Source organism: Coturnix japonica, unplaced genomic scaffold (assembly GCF_054131305.1).
Source record: "Coturnix japonica strain WE unplaced genomic scaffold, WE-NBRP24 Scf053, whole genome shotgun sequence".
NCBI classification, from domain to species: Eukaryota; Metazoa; Chordata; class Aves; order Galliformes; family Phasianidae; genus Coturnix; species Coturnix japonica.
In genome coordinates this window covers 761,287-783,244 of record NW_028188956.1, presented here as the reverse complement: position 1 = coordinate 783,244, position 21,958 = coordinate 761,287, and the positions used below count along the sequence as shown (strand labels likewise).

At 44.0% G+C, this 21,958-nt stretch overlaps 1 protein-coding gene across 1 annotated transcript; it reads left to right on the top strand.

Annotated features, from left to right (window-relative positions):
- Nucleotides 1–12,027: 12,027 nt before the first annotated feature.
- Nucleotides 12,028–19,866, top strand: LOC146752052 (uncharacterized). The gene is made up of 2 exons (XM_085533067.1): nt 12,028–12,757; nt 17,782–19,866. The coding sequence occupies exon 2, from the start codon at nt 17,956–17,958 to the stop codon at nt 19,270–19,272; it is 1,317 nt and encodes a 438-aa protein (XP_085389193.1). The 5' UTR covers nt 12,028–12,757; nt 17,782–17,955; the 3' UTR covers nt 19,273–19,866.
- Nucleotides 19,867–21,958: the final 2,092 nt, after the last annotated feature.

Below are 21,958 nucleotides of genomic sequence, written 5' to 3'. Positions count from 1 at the left end.
GGCCACAATATCTCATCTCTGGCTAAAGGCGACAATATCTCATCTCTGGCTAAAGGCGACAATATCTCATCTGTGGTTAAAGGCGACAATATCTCATCTCTGGCTAAAGGCGAAAATATCTCATCTCTGGCTAAAGGCGACAGTATCTCATCTCTGGCTAAAGTCGACAATATCTCATCTCAGGTGAAATGAGGCAATATCTCTGGCTAAAGGCGACAATATCTCATCTCTGGCTAAAGGCGACAATACCTCATCTCTGCCTAAAGCAGACAATGCCTCATCTCTGGCTAAAGGCAACAATACATCATCTCTGGATAAAGGCGACAATATCTCTGGCTAAAGGCGACAATATCTCATCTCTGGCTAAAGGCGACAATATCTCATCTCTTGCTTAAGGCGACAATATCTCTGGCTAAAGGCGACAATATCTCATCTCTGGCTAAAGGCGACATGATCTATCTCTGGCTAAAGGCGACAATATCTCATCTCTGCCTAAAGGCGACAATATCTCATCTCTTCCTAAAGTAGACAATATCTCTGGCTAAAGGCGACAATATCTCATCTCTGGATAAAGGCGACAATATCTCATCTCTAGCTAAATGCGACAATTTCTCTGGCTATAGGCGACAATATCTCATATCTGGCTAAAGGCGACAATATGTCATCTCTGCATAAAGGCGACAATATTTCATATCTGCCTAAAGTAGACAATGCCTCATCTCTGGATAAAGGTTACAATATCTCATTTCTGGCTAAAGGCGACAATATCTCATCTATGGCTAATGTCAACAATACCTCATCTCTGGCTAAAGGCGACAGTATCTCAACTCTGGCTAAAGGCGACAGTATCTCATCTCTGGCTAAAGGTGTCAATATCTCATCTCTGGCTAAAGGCGACAATATCTCATCTCTTGCTAAAGGCGAAAATATCTCATCTCTGGCTAAAGGCGACAATATCTCATCTCTGCCTAAAGGGGACAATAACTCATCTCTGCCTAAAGGCGACAATATCTCATCTCTGGCTAAAGGCAACAATACATCATCTCTGGCTAAAGGCGACAATACCTCATCTCTTGCTAAAGGCGACAATATCTCATCTCTGGCTAAAGGCGACAATATCTCATCTCTGGCTAAAGGCGGCAATATCTCTGGATAAAGGCGACAATATCTCTGGATAAAGGCGACAATATCTCATCTCTGGTTATAGGCGACAATATCTCATCTCTGGCTAAAGGTGACAATATCTCATCTCTGGCTAGAGGTGACAATATCTAATCTCTGGCTAAAGGCGACAATACCTCATCTCTGGCTAAAGTCGACAATATCTCATCTCTGGCTAAAGACGACAATATCTCATCTCTGGCAAAATGCGACAATATCTCTGGCTAAAGGCGACAATATCTCATCTCTAGCTAAAGGCGACAATACCTCATCTCTGGCTAAATGAGTCAAAATCTCTGGCTAAAGGAGACAATATCTCTGGCTAAAGGCGACAATATCTCATCTCTGCCTAAAAGCGACAATATCTCATCTCTGGCTAAAGGCGACAATAGCTCATCTGTGGCTAAAGGCGACAATATCTCATCTCTTGCTAAAGGCGACAATACCACATCTCTGGCTAAAGGCGACAATGTCTCATCTCTGGCTAAAGGCGACAATATCATCTCTGGCTAAATGTGACAATATCTCATCTCTGGCTAAATGCAACAATAACTCTGGCTAAAGGCGGCAATATCTCTGGCTAAAGGCGACAATATCTCTGGCTAAAGGCGACAATATCTCATCTCTGGCTAAAGGCGACAATATCTCATCTCTGCCTAAAGGCGACAATACCTCATCTCTGCCTAAAGTAGACAATACCTCATCTCTGGCTAATAGCGACAATATCTCTGGCTAAAGGCGACAATACCTCATCTCTGGCTAAATGACGCAAAATCTCTGGCTAAAGGAGACAATATCTCTGGCTAAAGGCGACAATATCTCATCTCTGCCTAAAAGCGACAATATCTCAGCTCTGGCTAAAGGCGACAATATCTCATCTCTGGCTAAAGGCGACAATATCTCATCTCTGGCTAAAGGCGACAGTACCACATCTCTGGCTTAAGGCGACAATGTCTCATCTCTGGCTAAAGGCGACAATATCATCTCTGGCTAAATGTGACAATATCTCATCTCTGGCTAAAGGCGACAATAGCTCTGGCTAAAGGCGGCAATATCTCTGGCTAAAGGCGCAATATCTTTGACTAAAGGCGAAAATATATCTGGCTAAAACGACAATATCTCATCTCTGCCTAAAGGCGACAATACCTCATCTCTGCCTAAAGTAGACAGTACCTCATCACTGGCTAATAGCGACAATATCTCTGGCTAAAGGCGACAATATCTCATCTCTGGCTAAAGGCGACAATATCTCATCTCTTGCTAAAGGCGACAATATCTCTGGCTAAAGGCGACAATATCTCATATCTGCCTAAAGGCGACAATATCTCATCTCTGCCTAAAGTAGGCAATATCTCTGGCTAAAGGCGACAATATCTCATTTCTGGCTACAGGCGACAATATCTCATCTCTAGCTAAAGGCGACAATTTCTCTGCCTAAAGGCGACAATATCTCATCTCTGGCTAAAGGCGACAATATCACATCTCTGCCCAAAGGCGACAATATTTCATCTCTGCCTAAAGTAGAAAATACCTCATCTCTGGCTAAAGGCGACAATATCTCTGGCTAAAAGCGACAGTATCTCATCTCTGGCTAAAGGCGACATTACCTCATCTCTGCCTAAAGGGGACAATATCTCATCTCTGGCAAAAGGTGAGAATATCTCATCTCTGGCTAAAGGTGACAATATCTCATATCTGGCCAAAGGCGACAATATCTCATCTCTGGCTAAAGGCGACAATATCTCATCTCTGGCTAAAGGCGACAATATCTCATCTCAGGCAAAATGAGGCAATACCTCATCTCTGGCTAAATGCGGCAATATCTCATCTCTGGCTAAAGGCGACAATATCTCATCTCAGGCGAAATGAGGCAATAACTATGGCTAAAGGCGACAATATCTCATCTCAGGCGAAATGAGGCAATACCTCATCTCTGGCTAAAGACGACAATATCTCATCTCTGGCTAAAGGCGACAATATCTCATCTCTACCTAAAGGCGACAATATCTCATCTCTGGCTAAAGGCGACAATACCTCATCTCTGGCTAAATGAGGCAAAATCTCTGGATAAAGTAGACAATATCTCTGGCTAAAGGCGACAATATCTCATCTCTTGCTAAAGGCGAAAATATCTCATCTCTGGCTAAAGGCGACAATATCTCATCTCTGCCTAAAGGGGACAATAACTCATCTCTGCCTAAAGGCGACAATATCTCATCTCTGGCTAAAGGCAACAATACATCATCTCTGGCTAAAGGCGACAATACCTCATCTCTTGCTAAAGGCGACAATATCTCATCTCTGGCTAAAGGCGACAATATCTCATCTCTGGATAAAGGCGGCAATATCTCTGGATAAAGGCGACAATATCTCTGGATAAAGGCGACAATATCTCATCTCTGGTTATAGGCGACAATATCTCATCTCTGGCTAAAGGTGACAATATCTCATCTCTGGCTAGAGGTGACAATATCTCATCTCTGGCTAAAGGCGACAATACCTCATCTCTGGCTAAAGTCGACAATATCTCATCTCTGGCTAAAGACGACAATATCTCATCTCTGGCAAAATGCGACAATATCTCTGGCTAAAGGCGACAATATCTCATCTCTAGCTAAAGGCGACAATACCTCATCTCTGGCTAAATGAGTCAAAATCTCTGGCTAAAAGAGACAATATCTCTGGCTAAAGGCGACAATATCTCATCTCTGCCTAAAAGCGACAATATCTCATCTCTGGCTAAAGGCGACAATAGCTCATCTGTGGCTAAAGGCGACAATATCTCATCTCTTGCTAAAGGCGACAATACCACATCTCTGGCTAAAGGCGACAATGTCTCATCTCTGGCTAAAGGCGACAATATCATCTCTGGCTAAATGTGACAATATCTCATCTCTGGCTAAATGCGACAATAACTCTGGCTAAAGGCGGCAATATCTCTGGCTAAAGGCGACAATATCTCTGGCTAAAGGCGACAATATCTCATCTCTGGCTAAAGGCGACAATATCTCATCTCTGCCTAAAGGCGACAATACCTCATCTCTGCCTAAAGTAGACAATACCTCATCTCTGGCTAATAGCGACAATATCTCTGGCTAAAGGCGACAATACCTCATCTCTGGCTAAATGACGCAAAATCTCTGGCTAAAGGAGACAATATCTCTGGCTAAAGGCGACAATATCTCATCTCTGCCTAAAAGCGACAATATCTCAGCTCTGGCTAAAGGCGACAATATCTCATCTCTGGCTAAAGGCGACAATATCTCATCTCTGGCTAAAGGCGACAGTACCACATCTCTGGCTTAAGGCGACAATGTCTCATCTCTGGCTAAAGGCGACAATATCATCTCTGGCTAAATGTGACAATATCTCATCTCTGGCTAAAGGCGACAATAACTCTGGCTAAAGGCGGCAATATCTCTGGCTAAAGGCGCAATATCTTTGACTAAAGGCGAAAATATATCTGGCTAAAACGACAATATCTCATCTCTGCCTAAAGGCGACAATACCTCATCTCTGCCTAAAGTAGACAGTACCTCATCACTGGCTAATAGCGACAATATCTCTGGCTAAAGGCGACAATATCTCATCTCTGGCTAAAGGCGACAATATCTCATCTCTTGCTAAAGGCGACAATATCTCTCGCTAAAGGCGACAATATCTCATATCTGCCTAAAGGCAACAATATCTCATCTCTGCCTAAAGTAGGCAATATCTCTGGCTAAAGGCGACAATATCTCATTTCTGGCTACAGGCGACAATATCTCATCTCTAGCTAAAGGCGACAATTTCTCTGCCTAAAGGCGACAATATCTCATCTCTGGCTAAAGGCGACAATATCACATCTCTGCCCAAAGGCGACAATATTTCATCTCTGCCTAAAGTAGAAAATACCTCATCTCTGGCTAAAGGCGACAATATCTCTGGCTAAAAGCGACAGTATCTCATCTCTGGCTAAAGGCGACATTACCTCATCTCTGGCGACAATATCTCATCTCTGGCAAAAGGCGAGAATATCTCATCTCTGGCTAAAGGTGACAATATCTCATATCTGGCCAAAGGCGACAATATCTCATCTCTGGCTAAAGGCGACAATATCTCATCTCTAGCTAAAGGCGACAATATCTCATCTCAGGCGAAATGAGGCAATACCTCATCTCTGGCTAAATGCGGCAATATCTCATCTCTGGCTAAAGGCGACAATATCTCATCTCAGGCGAAATGAGGCAATAACTATGGCTAAAGGCGACAATATCTCATCTCAGGCGAAATGAGGCAATACCTCATCTCTGGCTAAAGACGACAATATCTCATCTCTGGCTAAAGGCGACAATATCTCATCTCTACCTAAAGGCGACAATATCTCATCTCTGGCTAAAGGCGACAATACCTCATCTCTGGCTAAATGAGGCAAAATCTCTGGCTAAAGTAGACAATATCTCTGGCTAAAGGCGACAATATCTCATTTCTGGTTAATGGCGACAATATCTCATCTCTGGCTAAAGGCGACAATATCTCATCTCTGGCTAGAGGCGACAATATCTCATCTCTGGCTAAAGGCGACAATATCATCTCTGGCTAAAGGCGAAAATACCTCATCTCTGGCTAAAGGCGACAATATCTCACCTCTGCCTAAAGGCGACAATATCTCATCTCTGGCTAAAGGCGACAATAACACATCTCTGCCTAAAGGCGACAATATCTCATCTCTGGCTAAAGGCGACAATATCTCATCTCTGACTAAAGACGAAAATATCACATCTCTGGCTAAATGCGACAGTATCTCATCTCTGGCTAAAGGCGACAATATCTCATCTCAGGTGAAATGAGGCAATATCTCTGGCTAAAGGCGACAGTATCTCATCTCTGGCTAAAGGCGACAATAGCTCATCTATGCCTAAAGTAGACAATACCTCATCTCTGGCTAATAACGACAATATCTCTGGCTAAAGGCGACAATATCTCATCTCTGGCTAAAGGCGACAATATCTCATCTCTTGCTAAAGGCGACAATATCTCTGGCTAAAGGCGACAATATCTCATCTCTGGCTAAAGGCGACAATATGTCATCTCTGCCTAAAGGCGACAATATTTCATCTCTGCCTAAAGTAGACAATAACTCATCTCTGGATAAAGGGGACAATATCTCATCTCTGGCTAAAGGCGACAATATCTCATCTCTGGCTAAAGGCAACAATACCTCATCTCTGGCTAAAGGCGACAGTATCTCAACTCTGGCTAAAGGCGACAATATCTCATCTCTGGCTAAAGGTGTCAATATCTCATCTCTGGCTAAAGGCGACAATATCTCATCTCTGGCTCAAGGCGACAATACCTCATCTCTGGTGACAATATCTCATCTCTGGCTAAAGGCGACAATATCTCATCTCTGGCTAAAGGTGACAATATCACACCACTGGCTAAAGGTGACAATATCTCATCTCTGGCTAAAGGCGACAATACCTCATCTCTGGCTAAAGGCGACAATATCTCATCTCTGGCTAAAGACGACAATATCTCATCTCTGGCTAAAGGCAACAATATCTCTGGCTAAAGGCGACAATATCTCATCTCTAGCTAAAGGCGACAATACCTCATCTCTGGCTAAATGAGGCAAAATCTCTGGCTGAAGGAGACAATATCTCTGGCTAAAGGCGACAATATCTCATCTCTTCCTAAAAGCGACAATATCTCATCTCTGGCTAAAGGCGTCAATATCTCATCTCTGGCTAAAGGCGACAGTACCACATCTCTGGCTAAAGGCGACAATGTCTCATCTCTGGCTAAAGGCGACAATATCATATCTGGCTAAATGTGACAATATCTCATCTCTGCCTAAAGGGGACAATATCTCATCTCTGCCTAAAGGCAACAATACCTCATCTCTGGCTAAAGGCGACAATACCTCATCTCTGGCTAAAGGCGACAATATCTCATCTCTGGCTAAAGGCGACAATATCTCATCTCTGGCTAAAGGCGGTAATATCTCTGGCTAAAGACGACAATATCTCTGGATAAAGGCGGCAATATCTCATCTCTGGCTAAAGGCGACAATACCTCATCTCTGGTGACAATATCTCATCTCTGGCTAAAGGCGACAATATCTCATCTCTGGCTAAAGGTGACAATATCTCACCACTGGCTAAAGGTGACAATATCTCATCTCTGGCTAAAGGCGACAATACCTCATCTCTGGCTAAAGGCGACAATATCTCATCTCTGGCTAAAGACGACAATATCTCATCTCTGGCTAAAGGCAACAATATCTCTGGCTAAAGGCGACAATATCTCATCTCTAGCTAAAGGCGACAATACCTCATCTCTGGCTAAATGAGGCAAAATCTCTGGCTGAAGGAGACAATATCTCTGGCTAAAGGCGACAATATCTCATCTCTTCCTAAAAGCGACAATATCTCATCTCTGGCTAAAGGCGTCAATATCTCATCTCTGGCTAAAGGCGACAGTACCACATCTCTGGCTAAAGGCGACAATGTCTCATCTCTGGCTAAAGGCGACAATAACTCTGGCTAAAGGCGAAAATATATCTGGCTAAAAGCGACAATATCTCATCTCTGGCTAAAGGCGAAAATATCTCATCTCTGGCTAAAGGCGACAATATCTCATATCTGGCCAAAGGCGACAATATCTCATCTCTGGCTAAAGGCGACAATATCTCATCTCTGCCTAAAGGCGACACTATTTCTGGCTAATGGTGACAATATCTCTGGCTAAAGGCGTCAATATCTCATCTCTCGCTAAAGGCGACAATATCTCATCTCAGGCGAAATGAGGCAATATCTCATCTCTGGCTAAAGGCGGCAATATCTCATCTCTGGCTAAAGGCGACAATATCTCATCTCAGGCGAAATGAGGCAATAACTATGGCTAAAGGCGACAATATCTCTGGCTAAAGGCGACAATATCTCATCTCTGGTTAAAGGCGACAATATCTCATCTCTGGCTAAAGGCGACAATATCCCATCTCTACCTAAAGGCGACAATATCTTATCTCTGGCTAAAGGCGACAATACCTCATCTCTGGCTAAATGAGGCAAAATCTCTGGCTAAAGGAGACAATATCTCTGTCTAAAGGCGACAATATCTCATCTCTGGTTAATGGCGACAATATCTCATCTCTGCCTAAAGGCGACAATATCTCTGGCTAAAGGCGACAATATTTCTGTCTAAAAGCGACAATATCTCATCTCTGGCTAAAGGCGACAATATGTCATCTCTGCCTAAAGGCGACAATATTTCATCTCTGCCTAAAGTAGACAATACCTCATCTGTGTATAAAGGGGACAATATCTCATCTCTGGCTAAAGGCGACAATATCTCATCTCTGACTAAAGGCGACAATGTCTCATCTCTGGCTAAAGGCGACAATATCATCTCTGGCTAAAAGCGACAATATCTCATCTCTGGCTAAAGGCGAAAATATCTCATCTCTGGCTAAAGGCGAGAATATCTCATATCTGGCCAAAGGCGACAATATCTCATCTATGGCGAAAGGCGACAATATCTCATATCTGGACAAAGGCGACAATATCTCATCTCTGGCTAAAGGCGACAATATCTCATCTCTGGTTAAAGGCGACAATATCTCAACTCTGGCTAAATGTGACAATATCTCATCTCTGGCTAAAGGCGACAATATCTCATCTCTACCTAAAGGCGACAATATCTCATCTCTGGCTAAAGGCGACAATATCATCTCTGGCTAAAGGCGACAACACCTCATCTCTGGCTAAAGGAGACAATATCGTCTCTGGCTAAAGGCGACAATACCTCATCTCTGGATAAAGGCGACAATATCTCATCTCTGGCTAAAGGCGACAATATCTCATCTCTGGCTATAGGCGGCAATATCTCATCTCTGGCTAAAGGCGACAATATCTCATCTCCGCCTAAAGGCCACAATATCTCATCTCTGGCTAAATGCGACAATACCTCATTACTGGCTAAAGGCGACAATATCTCATCTCTGGCTAAAGGCGACAATACCTCATCTCTGGCTAAATGAGGCAAAATCTCTGGCTAAAGGAGACAATATCTCTGGCTAAAGGCGACATTATCTCATCTCTGGCTAAAGGCGACAATATCTCATCTCTGGCTAAAGGCGATAATATCTATACTCTGGCTAAAGGCGACAATATCTCATCTCTGGCTATAGGCGACAATATCTCATCTCTGGCTAAAGGCGACAATACCTCATCTCTGGCTAACTGCGACAATATCTCATCTCTGGCTAAAGGCGACAATATCTCTGGCTAAAGGCGACAATATCTCTGGCTAAAGGCAACAATATCTCTGGCTAAAGGCGACAATATCATCTCTGGCTAAATGTGACAATATCTCATCTCTGGCTAAAGGCGACAATATCTCTGGCTAAAGGCGACAATATCTCTGGCTAAAGGCAACAATATCTCTGGCTAAATGCGACAATATCTCTGGCTAAAGGCGACAATATCTCAACTCTGGCTAAAGGCGACAATATCATCTCTGGCTAAAGGCGACAATACCTCATCTCTGGCTAAAGGAGACAATATCGTTTCTGGCTAAAGGCGACAATACCTCATCTCTGGCTAAAGGCGACAATATCTCATCTCTGGCTAAAGGCGACAATATCTCTGTCGAAATGAGGTAATATCTCATCTCTGGCTTAAGGCGACAGTATCTCAACTCTGGCTAAAGGCGACAACATCTCATCTCTGGCTAAAGGCGACAATATCTCATCTATGGCTAAAGGCGACAATATCTCATCTCTGGCTATAGGCGACAATATCTCATCTCTGCCTAAAGGCGACAATATCTCATCTCTGCCTAAAGGCGACAATATCTCATCTCTGGCTAAAGGCGACAATACCTCATTACTGGCTAAAGGCGACAATATCTCATCTCTGGCTAAAGGCGACAATATCTCATCTCTGGCTAAAGGCGACAATATGTCATCTCTGGCTAAAGGCGATAATATCTCAACTCTGGCTAAAGGTGACAATATCTCATCTCTGGCTAAAGGCGACAATACCTCATCTCTGGCTAACTGCGACAATATCTCATCTCTGGCTAAAGGCGACAATATCTATGGCTAAAGGCGCCAATATCTCTGGCTAAATGCAACAATATCTCTGGCTAAAGGCGACAATATCTCATCTCTGGCTAAAGGCGACAATATCTCATCTCTGGCTAAAGGCGACAACATCGTCTCTGGCTAAAGGCGACAATATCTCATCTCTGGCTAAAGGCGAAAATATCTCATCTGTAGCTAAAGGCTACTATTTCTCTGCCTAAAGGCGAAAATATCTCATCTCTGGCTAAAGGCGACAATATCTCATCTCTGGCTAAAGGCGACAATATCCCATCTCTACCTAAAGGCGACAATATCTTATCTCTGGCTAAAGGCGACAATACCTCATCTCTGGCTAAATGAGGCAAAATCTCTGGCTAAAGGAGACAATATCTCATCTCTGGCTAAAGGCGACAATATCTCATATCTGGCCAAAGGCGACAATATCTCATCTCTGGCTAAAGGCGACAATATCTCATCTCTGGCTAAAGGCGACAATATCTCATATCTGGCCAAAGGCGACAATATCTCATCTCTGCCTAAAGGCGACAATATCTCATCTCTGCCTAAAGGCGACACTATTTCTGGCTAATGGTGACAATATCTCTGGCTAAAGGCGTCAATATCTCATCTCTCGCTAAAGGCGACAATATCTCATCTCAGGCGAAATGAGGCAATATCTCATCTCTGGCTAAAGGCGGCAATATCTCATCTCTGGCTAAAGGCGACAATATCTCATCTCAGGCGAAATGAGGCAATAACTATGGCTAAAGGCGACAATATCTCTGGCTAAAGGCGACAATATCTCATCTCTAACTAAAGGCGACAATATCTCATCTCTGGCTAAAGGCGACAATATCCCATCTCTACCTAAAGGCGACAATATCTTATCTCTGGCTAAAGGCGACAATACCTCATCTCTGGCTAAATGAGGCAAAATCTCTGGCTAAAGGAGACAATATCTCTGTCTAAAGGCGACAATATCTCATCTCTGGTTAATGGCGACAATATCTCATCTCTGCCTAAAGGCGACAATATCTCTGGCTAAAGGCGACAATATTTCTGTCTAAAAGCGACAATATCTCATCTCTGGCTAAAGGCGACAATATGTCATCTCTGCCTAAAGGCGACAATATTTCATCTCTGCCTAAAGTAGACAATACCTCATCTGTGTATAAAGGGGACAATATCTCATCTCTGGCTAAAGGCGACAATATCTCATCTCTGACTAAAGGCGACAATGTCTCATCTCTGGCTAAAGGCGACAATATCTCTGGCTAAAAGCGACAATATCTCATCTCTGGCTAAAGGCGAAAATATCTCATCTCTGGCTAAAGGCGAGAATATCTCATATCTGGCCAAAGGCGACAATATCTCATCTATGGCGAAATGCGACAATATCTCATATCTGGACAAAGGCGACAATATCTCATCTCTGGCTAAAGGCGACAATATCTCATCTCTGGTTAAAGGCGACAATATCTCAACTCTGGCTAAATGTGACAATATCTCATCTCTGGCTAAAGGCGACAATATCTCATCTCTACCTAAAGGCGACAATATCTCATCTCTGGCTAAAGGCGACAATATCATCTCTGGCTAAAGGCGACAACACCTCATCTCTGGCTAAAGGAGACAATATCGTCTCTGGCTAAAGGCGACAATACCTCATCTCTGGATAAAGGCGACAATATCTCATCTCTGGCTAAAGGCGACAATATCTCATCTCTGGCTATAGGCGGCAATATCTCATCTCTGGCTAAAGGCGACAATATCTCATCTCCGCCTAAAGGCCATGAAGAGTGAGCAAAGCCTCAAAATGGTGGTAAGGTAACACTTTGCTATAGAAAGGGAAAGGGGAACTTCACAGAAACCAAGACAAAGGGTAACTGTACATTTAAAAGTGCAGGGAAAGGGGGAATTGCAGACACTTAGTCAAAATAAAGCCAGAGAAGAGGGCAATAAAGATAAGAAGAAACTGTCCGGAGACCTCTGACAAGAAGGATTAGATCCCCCCCCCCGGGCAAGATGATGCCGACATGGGAGAACAATAACAGCAGATAACACCAAGAAGAAAACAGAAGAAGAATTTCACCCCAAAACATCGGCAAGGGTCACGGGGAATGGTGTCAGGGGGAATGAGGGAATGGGGTCGCGGGGAACGGGGCCATAGGGAATGTAATGAATATGTAATCAAACTGAGGAGGAGACTATTGATTATGTATTAGCTTAACCTATATCTGTAACACACTTTTCTCTTTACGGTGTGCAAGTTTGGTGGAGCTATCCCCCTTGCACCCGGCGCTGCGCAACGCTGGAATAAACATACCTGCTTTATAACCCATCTCTGGATTATAGAGTTTGATTCCGCAAGTCAATTTGGCACCCCAGATGGGACCCTCTCTGTTCGGCTGCAGGACCAGCTGAGAAGGGGGACGCCTTTGGCGCGCCCCGAGATTTCTCGGAAGGACTCCCCTCCCTCATCTGATCACTGCAGGAGCAGACAAGAACCATCTATCGGCGGACCAGGTATGTGAAATGGGGGACCCGTAAGTCGTGAGGAGACGTCCTGCGCAGGGCACAGTGGAGTCGGCGTGCTCCCCCCCAGGGATGTGAGCTCACGGGTTAGGTTAGGTTGCCGGCTGGGTTAGGAGGACTCCCTAGGGAGTGCCTACAAAGGGGCCAGTAAGTCGTACGCATGGTAAAAGAGCTATTGCTCACATTCAGGTGATTGCTAATTGGGCAGAGCTTGTCTGCTTTCTCTGGTACAGGGTGATTTGTGTAATCCTGGGATAATTGGTATCGTACAGCGCTGTCTATATAGGTGGCCTAAGTCAACAACTAGCACCGGTGTTCTTAACATCTTTGGTTAAGCTTAACAAATGATATATTGTAATTCTGTTTGAATTGTCGTGTGAGTGTGGTGTGAGTGAGACGCAGCACAGCTGCGGGGCGAGTGCGGAGTCCCGACCCGCGGTTCCGTCCTCCCGCGAGGGAAACGGCCGGGGACGGACGAAGCGAAAGTTGTCTCCAATACTTGTTTATCTTTGTTATAATACATGTTTATTTTGTATTATTAATTACTGGTTGTTGTAAAGTATGTGGTCATAAGTCATAACAATGCTGTTGTGTCAGAAGTGGTTTTACTTATAAAAGAATACGGTGGTTTATATTAAGTTACGATGGGAAAATCACAGAGCAAAGAGGTCCCTGCGCGCTCACCCCTGGGGTGTATACTGGCACATTGGCGAGATATCGCTGGGGAACCAGGAGGAACCCTGAGCCGAAAAAAAAAATTCTGATTAAATATTGTAATCAGTGGTTGTTGATGTATAAGCTAGAGGACAGGGACAATGAACATATAGAGGGATGTCTGTGTGGAATGAGTATCAAGCCATTTATGTGATACTGTGTTCTGCCTGCGAAGAGGTGTAAGGGAGGTGGGTCAGTCAGTGCTGGCTCTGTGGCGAGAGGTTTATAACTGAACGATATGGATTGCTAAGGGAAAGTTATAAGGTAGTAAGGGTGTTTATGGAAACTGAAGAACTGTGTTGCTTGATTTGTGGGTTTTGAAGGGAATGGGACAAACTGTTTTGCTGGTATAAGAAAGTGTAGTTGTTAATGGCATACGGAAGTATAGTTGAGGGTATGTGGAAGTGTAACTGAGGGTACAAATAGTGGAATAGTGTACAGAGGAAAAAGGGTTAAAGAGAAAGTGAGTTTATCTGTGCTGGCATGAGAACAACCCCCCTGCACCGTTCCCCTGCAATCAGAACTCTCAGAGTGGGAGAGGGAGCCAGGGTCAGAGACTGCTGCTGTAAACTGCAAAGGGGGAGGTGGAGAGGACAGGGCATTGGAAGTGAGAATAGCCTTCATGTGCAGAGATGTGGGAAATCTGAAATCTGGGCAGCACTGGATGGCTCTGGAGAGGAGGTGAAATGTAATGATTAGAGTTTGGAAAGTGAGAAAGTTTGGGAAGGACAAAAGTTGAGGAAGGCAAAGATAAAAACAGGGATGTCAGGTCTGAAGAGAGGTGTACAATAAGAAGAAAACAAACAAACAACAACAACAACAACAAATAACAAAACAAACACCTGATTGAGAATCAGAGATGTTCAGGGAATTGAGAATAATAACAGCTGTTACTGTTGTGGTGCTAGAGTAGGGCCATAGGACCCAGGGATCCCCCACGAGGAAAGGGGGGGGAGGGAGGCTTGAGGAGCCCAGGGAGGGCTCTGCCCCGCTGGAATGAAAGCAGTGTGCAAATGCAGTGGGACACTGGTAGAGAAATCCGACCAAGCTGAGTGAGAAGGAATTGCCTCTGATTGCAGAACTGAACAATGAGAACTTGGGAAGTTAACCCTAGCAGATACACCGATGAAACTGCAGCTAAGGAAGCAGGATAAAGTAGTTCATTTTCTGATGGATATGGGAGCTTCTTACTACCCATAGATGGTTTTGTAACAGTAGTAGGTGCTACTGCCCAACAAGAAAAGGCTTACTTTTGGAATTAATTAAATATAAGCTAAGAAAACAAGTAGGAATACAGAAATTCTTGTACCTGTCAGGTTACCCTGGCAAGAAATTTAATAAAACTGGAGCTAAGGGTCAAACAATATTGGCTGATTAAGAATTGTAAGTCTGACTATTAACACAAACTGGGAAAAACAATGTTATACCCCCAGGAGCCACAGCAATCTCAATTAAGACACACTTAGGGGTGTGGGCATCAGGGCCAAAAATTAAGCCCTAAATACAAGTTAAAAGCAAGAGCTCACCCACTCAGGGTAAAGTGGTGCCCTTTGAGGATATGTGACTGTAGAAGGACAAAAGAAATAATAGATAATTTTTTGAGTTTGAATTACTAATTGAATGGGAATCCAAGTACAAAACTCCAATTTTGCCAATTTGCTAGCTTTTCGGATAGCAAGTGCTTTAGTTTTGTAGAAGACATGAGGACAAGTAATGGAATTGTTGAATGGATACACTCAGTGATGGAAAATCCATGCACTTTATCAACCAAGTTAAGGAATGAATAGGTGGAGTTTGCCTTCTGGATTTGAGGGATGTCTCTTCTGCCTGGTTTGACTAAAGGAAGCCTAAGGTTATTTGCCTTTGAATAGGAAAACCCTAATAGAGGGAGAAGAGACTCAGTTAACCTGGACAGTGTTACCCAGGGTTGTGAGAACAGCTTAATGATCTTTGAGAACTGGTCAACTCATGAGCCTGAGACCTGGGATCCTCCATCCTAGGGTGGAACTTTACTGGAGCATGTGGATGCCACAGCAACAAAAGGACTGTGTACAATAGACTGAGAGTTTGCTGAGTTTCTTGGTTTACAGAAAGCACAAATAACTCAGAAATTACAGCTGGACTTTGGACCTTAAGGACTGCCAGGAAAGAAGCCATCTGCTAAGCCCCTGAGCTGCAAACTGCCAAGGAACTCCATACGTTCCCAGGAATGACAGGAGGGTGCTGACCATGGATACACAGCTATGGACTTCTGGTAAAACCACTCTTTGCACTTTTAAAAACTAACCCCAATACTCTCACTTGGGATGGGGAAAGCAGAAGAGCTTTTAAACAGTTAAAGCGTGAGCTCATGCAGGCTCCTGCCTTAGGGTTGCCAGACACAACAAAACCATTCTGGCTATTCTCATATGAAAAACAAGGAATAGCCTTGGGAGTCCTGGCTCAGAACTTGGGGCCTTATCGAAGAGCAGTAGCATACTTTTCTAAACAACTGGATGAAGTAAGCAGGGGGTGGCCGAGCTGCTTGAGAGCAATAGCTGCACTGGTATTAAACGTTCAGGAAGCACGTAAATTTACTTTAGGGCAGAAAATTACAGTCTTGACATCTCACACTGTTTCAACTGTGTTAGAAGTGAAGGGTGGGCACTGGCTCTCACCACAGAGACTCCTTAAGTATCAAGCTATCCTGATGGAACAAGATGATGTGGAAATAAAAGTAACTAATATTGTTAACCCAGCATCCTTCCTTAGTGGGACCTCGGGAGAACCAGTACTGCATGATTGCCTGGAAACCATTGATGCGGTGTGTTCCAGCCGACCAGACCTGAAAGAAGAACCACTAGAAGATGCTGAGGACTCTTGGTATACTGACGGTAGCAGCTTTGTGCTGCAGGGGGTACGCAAAGCAGGCTATGCTGTGACAACTACAAACAAGGTAATAGAATCAAAAGCCTTGACCCCAAATACCTCTGCACAAAAGGCAGAAATCATAGCTCTAACTCGAGCATTAGAGCTGGCAGAGGGAAAGAGAATCAACATATGGACAGATTCAAAGTATGCTTTTAGTGTGATACATGCCCATGGAGCAATATGGAAGGAGAGAGGACTATTATCAACACAAGGAAAGGGCATTAAGCATGCCGAGGAAATTTTAAAGCTCCTGGAAGCAGTTCATCGACCAAGAAAGGTGGCTATTATGCATTGCAGAGCACACCAGAAAGGAAAGATGCCGGAAGAAGTAGGAAATGCTTTTGCAGATCGAGAGGCAAAACGAGCAGCAAGGGAAGACCCGGTGGAAATGCATTCTTTAATTCCAGACGGTAAAATCCAAATTGATAGTGAACCCAGATACTCAAAGGAAGATAAAATTCTCATAGAAGATCTAGGAGGGCAAGTGGGAGAGGGAGGATGGGCCACTACCCCACAAGGTAAAATCATTATTCCCACGGCTATACTGTGGGCAGTGATAATGGCTGAACACAGAAAAACTCATTGGGGAGTGGAGGCACTGCATAAATATTTAGCCCAAAGAATAATTGCCCGGAACTTGTATTCCACAATTAGGCAGGTGACACAACAATGCGAGATATGTTTACAGAATAACCCCAAGTCAGGTCATAAAGTCACCCTAGGGCAGATAGGGAAAGGGAATTACCCGGGACAACAGTGGCAAATTGATTTCTCAGAACTCCCAAGAAAAGGGGGGTTCAGATATTTATTGGTATTAACAGACACCTTTTCGGGATGGCCAGAAGCGTACCCCTGTAGGACTAACAAGGCTCGAGAGGTAACAAAGGCTCTGTTACATGAGATCATTCCGAGGTTTGGGGTCCCTGCAGCAATTTCATCAGATCGTGGCCCACACTTTAATGCTAAAGTGGTCCAACAAGTAAGTTCACTATTGGGAATTGATTGGCAGCTACATACACCATACAGGCCGCAGTCCAGCGGTCAGGTGGAAAAAATGAATCACCTAATCAAATTACAGATAGTGAAATTGGGCCAAGAGGCTGGGATACCCTGGCCTCAGGCATTACCACTGGCACTCTTACGAGTTCGTACCAAACCCCGAACCAAGGAAGGACTGAGCCCATTCGAAATCCTTTATGGGAGGCCTTACCCTGTACAAAAGGGAATCTCTATGCAAACTGGGGAAGAAGTATTGAATGAATACATGGTAAATCTGACAAAGCAACTAAAGAAAATTGAAAAAACAGTACTTGGGGCCAGGGCACGGGGCCTAGATAGCCCAGTGCATAATATACTACCAGGCGACTATGTTTATGTTAAATCCCTCTCAGATTCACCTCTGGAACCAAAGTGGAGTGGGCCCTACCAAGTGCTCCTGACCACCCACACGGCAGCAAAGGTGAAAGGACTGACGCCTTGGATACACCACACCCGCCTGAAGAAAGCTCCCAGACAACAGTGGACGGTGAAAGAGGAAGGACCACTGAAGATCAAAATCCAAAAACATGTATAACAGCTTGGTAATTTTTAGCATGACCGTGACAACAGTCGTAGCCTGGCATGGGAACAGCTACCTGAAAATGACTGAGAAAATTGGCCAGGCTTTCAATAAATCTTGCTGGATATGCACGGCCCTCCCTAGAGGAGAGGGAAGAGTACCTATGTATGGGGTGGCAACACTAAACTGGACAATTCCAAGCTGGGTGGAATATGGGAAATGTAAGTTTGGTCTAGAAGACAAACAAGACAAACCACAGAAAGGTCCTAGGTTTGAGTTGCTAATCTTAGATTCTACTAGGTCAATCTTTGTAGATAGAAAATTTGATAAGGGGGTGGGGGTGGGATGGCGAAACTTAACGGGCATAGGGTGTAGTTGGGAATATGGGAATTCAGGAATAGTAACAGGGATTGTTAGAATTGGGAAATGGGCACAAGGCACGGGATGCGACCCTAGAACAGATGAGGCATCATACTGGGTCTCAGATAAGAATATTCTCGGAATTGCAAGGATGGCTACATCATTTGCCTATCAAGAAAAGATGCCCAAGCCATGTAAATTACCAAATGGGTATTGGTGGCTGTGTGGGGATGGGCATGCTCGAAAAGCATTACCTATAAATTGGACAGGGACATGTACTGTAGGATATTTGGTACCTCAAACTACAGTACATGAAGACACCCCACGAGGACTTTTAAGAACTCCCTGGATTCGAACTAGGCGCACATACAATCCCTTAGTGCACAGCACAGGCTTTCATAGCTTCTTAAGAATTCTCATTCCATCTCTAGGGGTGACACAACTAGAACAGGCAATTGTGAATATCTCAGCTACTTTAGAAATAGTAGAAAATGCCACAACAGATGCATTGCGAGCAATCCAAGAAGAGGTATCCTCCTTATCCAAGGTGGTGATTCAAAACAGGATGGCACTGGATATATTAACAGCCAAAGAAGGGGGGGTATGCACAATAATAAATCAGAGCTGCTGTGTGTACCTAAACAAAGACCTAAGAATTGAAACCGACTTGAGGAAAATTTGGGAACAAACAAAGGTGTTGCACAAGGCAAGTCAGGATAACATAGGTTGGGAAAAAGGATTGTGGGATACACTCACTAGCTGGTTACCAAATTTAGGATGGGTAAAGCAGCTCTTTTTGGTCGGAATCATTATAGCCATCTTGGTGCTGTTAATAAGTTTTACCTGTATAGTAGTAAAGTGCTCTATGTGCTTGTACCAAGGTACCGGAAGGGAATACGAGGTTTGGAAGAGACATGAGCTGAGACAAAAGGTAGAGAGCGGAGCCTATTTTGAGACCCATTAAGAATCTAGCAGGTAAAAGCCTGCTAGATTAAAGAAAAGGGGGGAATTGAAGAGTGAGCAAAGCCTCAAAATGGTGGTAAGGTAACACTTTGCTATAGAAAGGGAAAGGGGAACTTCACAGAAACCAAGACAAAGGGTAACTGTACATTTAAAAGTGCAGGGAAAGGGGGAATTGCAGACACTTAGTCAAAATAAAGCCAGAGAAGAGGGCAATAAAGATAAGAAGAAACTGTCCGGAGACCTCTGACAAGAAGGATTAGATCCCCCCCCCCGGGCAAGATGATGCCGACATGGGAGAACAATAACAGCAGATAACACCAAGAAGAAAACAGAAGAAGAATTTCACCCCAAAACATCGGCAAGGGTCACGGGGAATGGTGTCAGGGGGAATGAGGGAATGGGGTCGCGGGGAACGGGGCCATAGGGAATGTAATGAATATGTAATCAAACTGAGGAGGAGACTATTGATTATGTATTAGCTTAACCTATATCTGTAACACACTTTTCTCTTTACGGTGTGCAAGTTTGGTGGAGCTATCCCCCTTGCACCCGGCGCTGCGCAACGCTGGAATAAACATACCTGCTTTATAACCCATCTCTGGATTATAGAGTTTGATTCCGCAAGTCAGCCACAATATCTCATCTCTGGCTAAATGCGACAATACCTCATTACTGGCTAAAGGCGACAATATCTCATCTCTGGCTAAAGGCGACAATACCTCATCTCTGGCTAAATGAGGCAAAATCTCTGGCTAAAGGAGACAATATCTCTGGCTAAAGGCGACATTATCTCATCTCTGGCTAAAGGCGACAATATCTCATCTCTGGCTAAAGGCGACAATATCTCATCTCTGGCTAAAGGCGATAATATCTATACTCTGGCTAAAGGCGACAATATCTCATCTCTGGCTATAGGCGACAATATCTCATCTCTGGCTAAAGGCGACAATACCTCATCTCTGGCTAACTGCGACAATATCTCATCTCTGGCTAAAGGCGACAATATCTCTGGCTAAAGGCGACAATATCTCTGGCTAAAGGCAACAATATCTCTGGCTAAAGGCGACAATATCATCTCTGGCTAAATGTGACAATATCTCATCTCTGGCTAAAGGCGACAATATCTCTGGCTAAAGGCGACAATATCTCTGGCTAAAGGCAACAATATCGCTGGCTAAATGCGACAATATCTCTGGCTAAAGGCGACAATATCTCAACTCTGGCTAAAGGCGACAATATCATCTCTGGCTAAAGGCGACAATACCTCATCTCTGGCTAAAGGAGACAATATCGTTTCTGGCTAAAGGCGACAATACCTCATCTCTGGCTAAAGGCGACAATATCTCATCTCTGGCTAAAGGCGACAATATCTCTGTCGAAATGAGGTAATATCTCATCTCTGGCTTAAGGCGACAGTATCTCAACTCTGGCTAAAGGCGACAACATCTCATCTCTGGCTAAAGGCGACAATATCTCATCTATGGCTAAAGGCGACAATATCTCATCTCTGGCTATAGGCGACAATATCTCATCTCTGCCTAAAGGCGACAATATCTCATCTCTGCCTAAAGGCGACAATATCTCATCTCTGGCTAAAGGCGACAATACCTCATTACTGGCTAAAGGCGACAATATCTCATCTCTGGCTAAAGGCGACAATATCTCATCTCTGGCTAAAGGCGACAATATGTCATCTCTGGCTAAAGGCGATAATATCTCAACTCTGGCTAAAGGTGACAATATCTCATCTCTGGCTAAAGGCGACAATACCTCATCTCTGGCTAACTGCGACAATATCTCATCTCTGGCTAAAGGCGACAATATCTATGGCTAAAGGCGCCAATATCTCTGGCTAAATGCAACAATATCTCTGGCTAAAGGCGACAATATCTCATCTCTGGCTAAAGGCGACAATATCTCATCTCTGGCTAAAGGCGACAACATCGTCTCTGGCTAAAGGCGACAATATCTCATCTCTGGCTAAAGGCGAAAATATCTCATCTGTAGCTAAAGGCTACTATTTCTCTGCCTAAAGGCGAAAATATCTCATCTCTGGCTAAAGGCGACAATATCTCATCTATGCCTAAAGGCGGCAATATTTCATCTCTGCCTAAAGTAGACAATACCTCATCTCTGGCTAAAGGGGACAATATGTCATCTCTGCCTAAAGGCGACAATATTTCATCTCTGGCTAAAGGCGACAATACCTCATCTCTGGCTAAAGGCGACAGTATTTCAACTCTGGCTAAAGGCGACAATATCTCATCTCTGGCTAAAAGTGACATTATCTCATCTCTGGCTAAAGGCAGCAATATCTCATCTCTGGCTAAAGGCGACAATATCTCATCTCTGGCTAAAGGCGACAATATCTCATGTCTGGCTAAAGGCGGCAATATATCTGGCTAAAGGCGACAATATCTCTGGCTAAAGGCGACAGTATCTCATCTCTGGCTAAAGGCGACATTACCTCATCTCTGGCGACAATATCTCATCTCTGGCAAAAGGCGAGAATATCTCATCTCTGGCTAAATGTGAAAATATCTCTGGATAAAGGCGACAATATCTCTGGCTAAAGGCGACAATATCTCATCTCTGGCTAAAGGCGACAATATCATCTCTGGCTAAAGGCTACAATACCTCATCTCTGGCTAAAGGCGACACTATCTCACCTCTGCCTAAAGGCGACA

Bases quoted from the DNA above. Each gene is read 5' to 3' on its own strand.
- LOC146752052 (XM_085533067.1), top strand. From the start codon at position 17,956: ATGTATAACAGCTTGGTAATTTTTAGCATGACCGTGACAACAGTCGTA.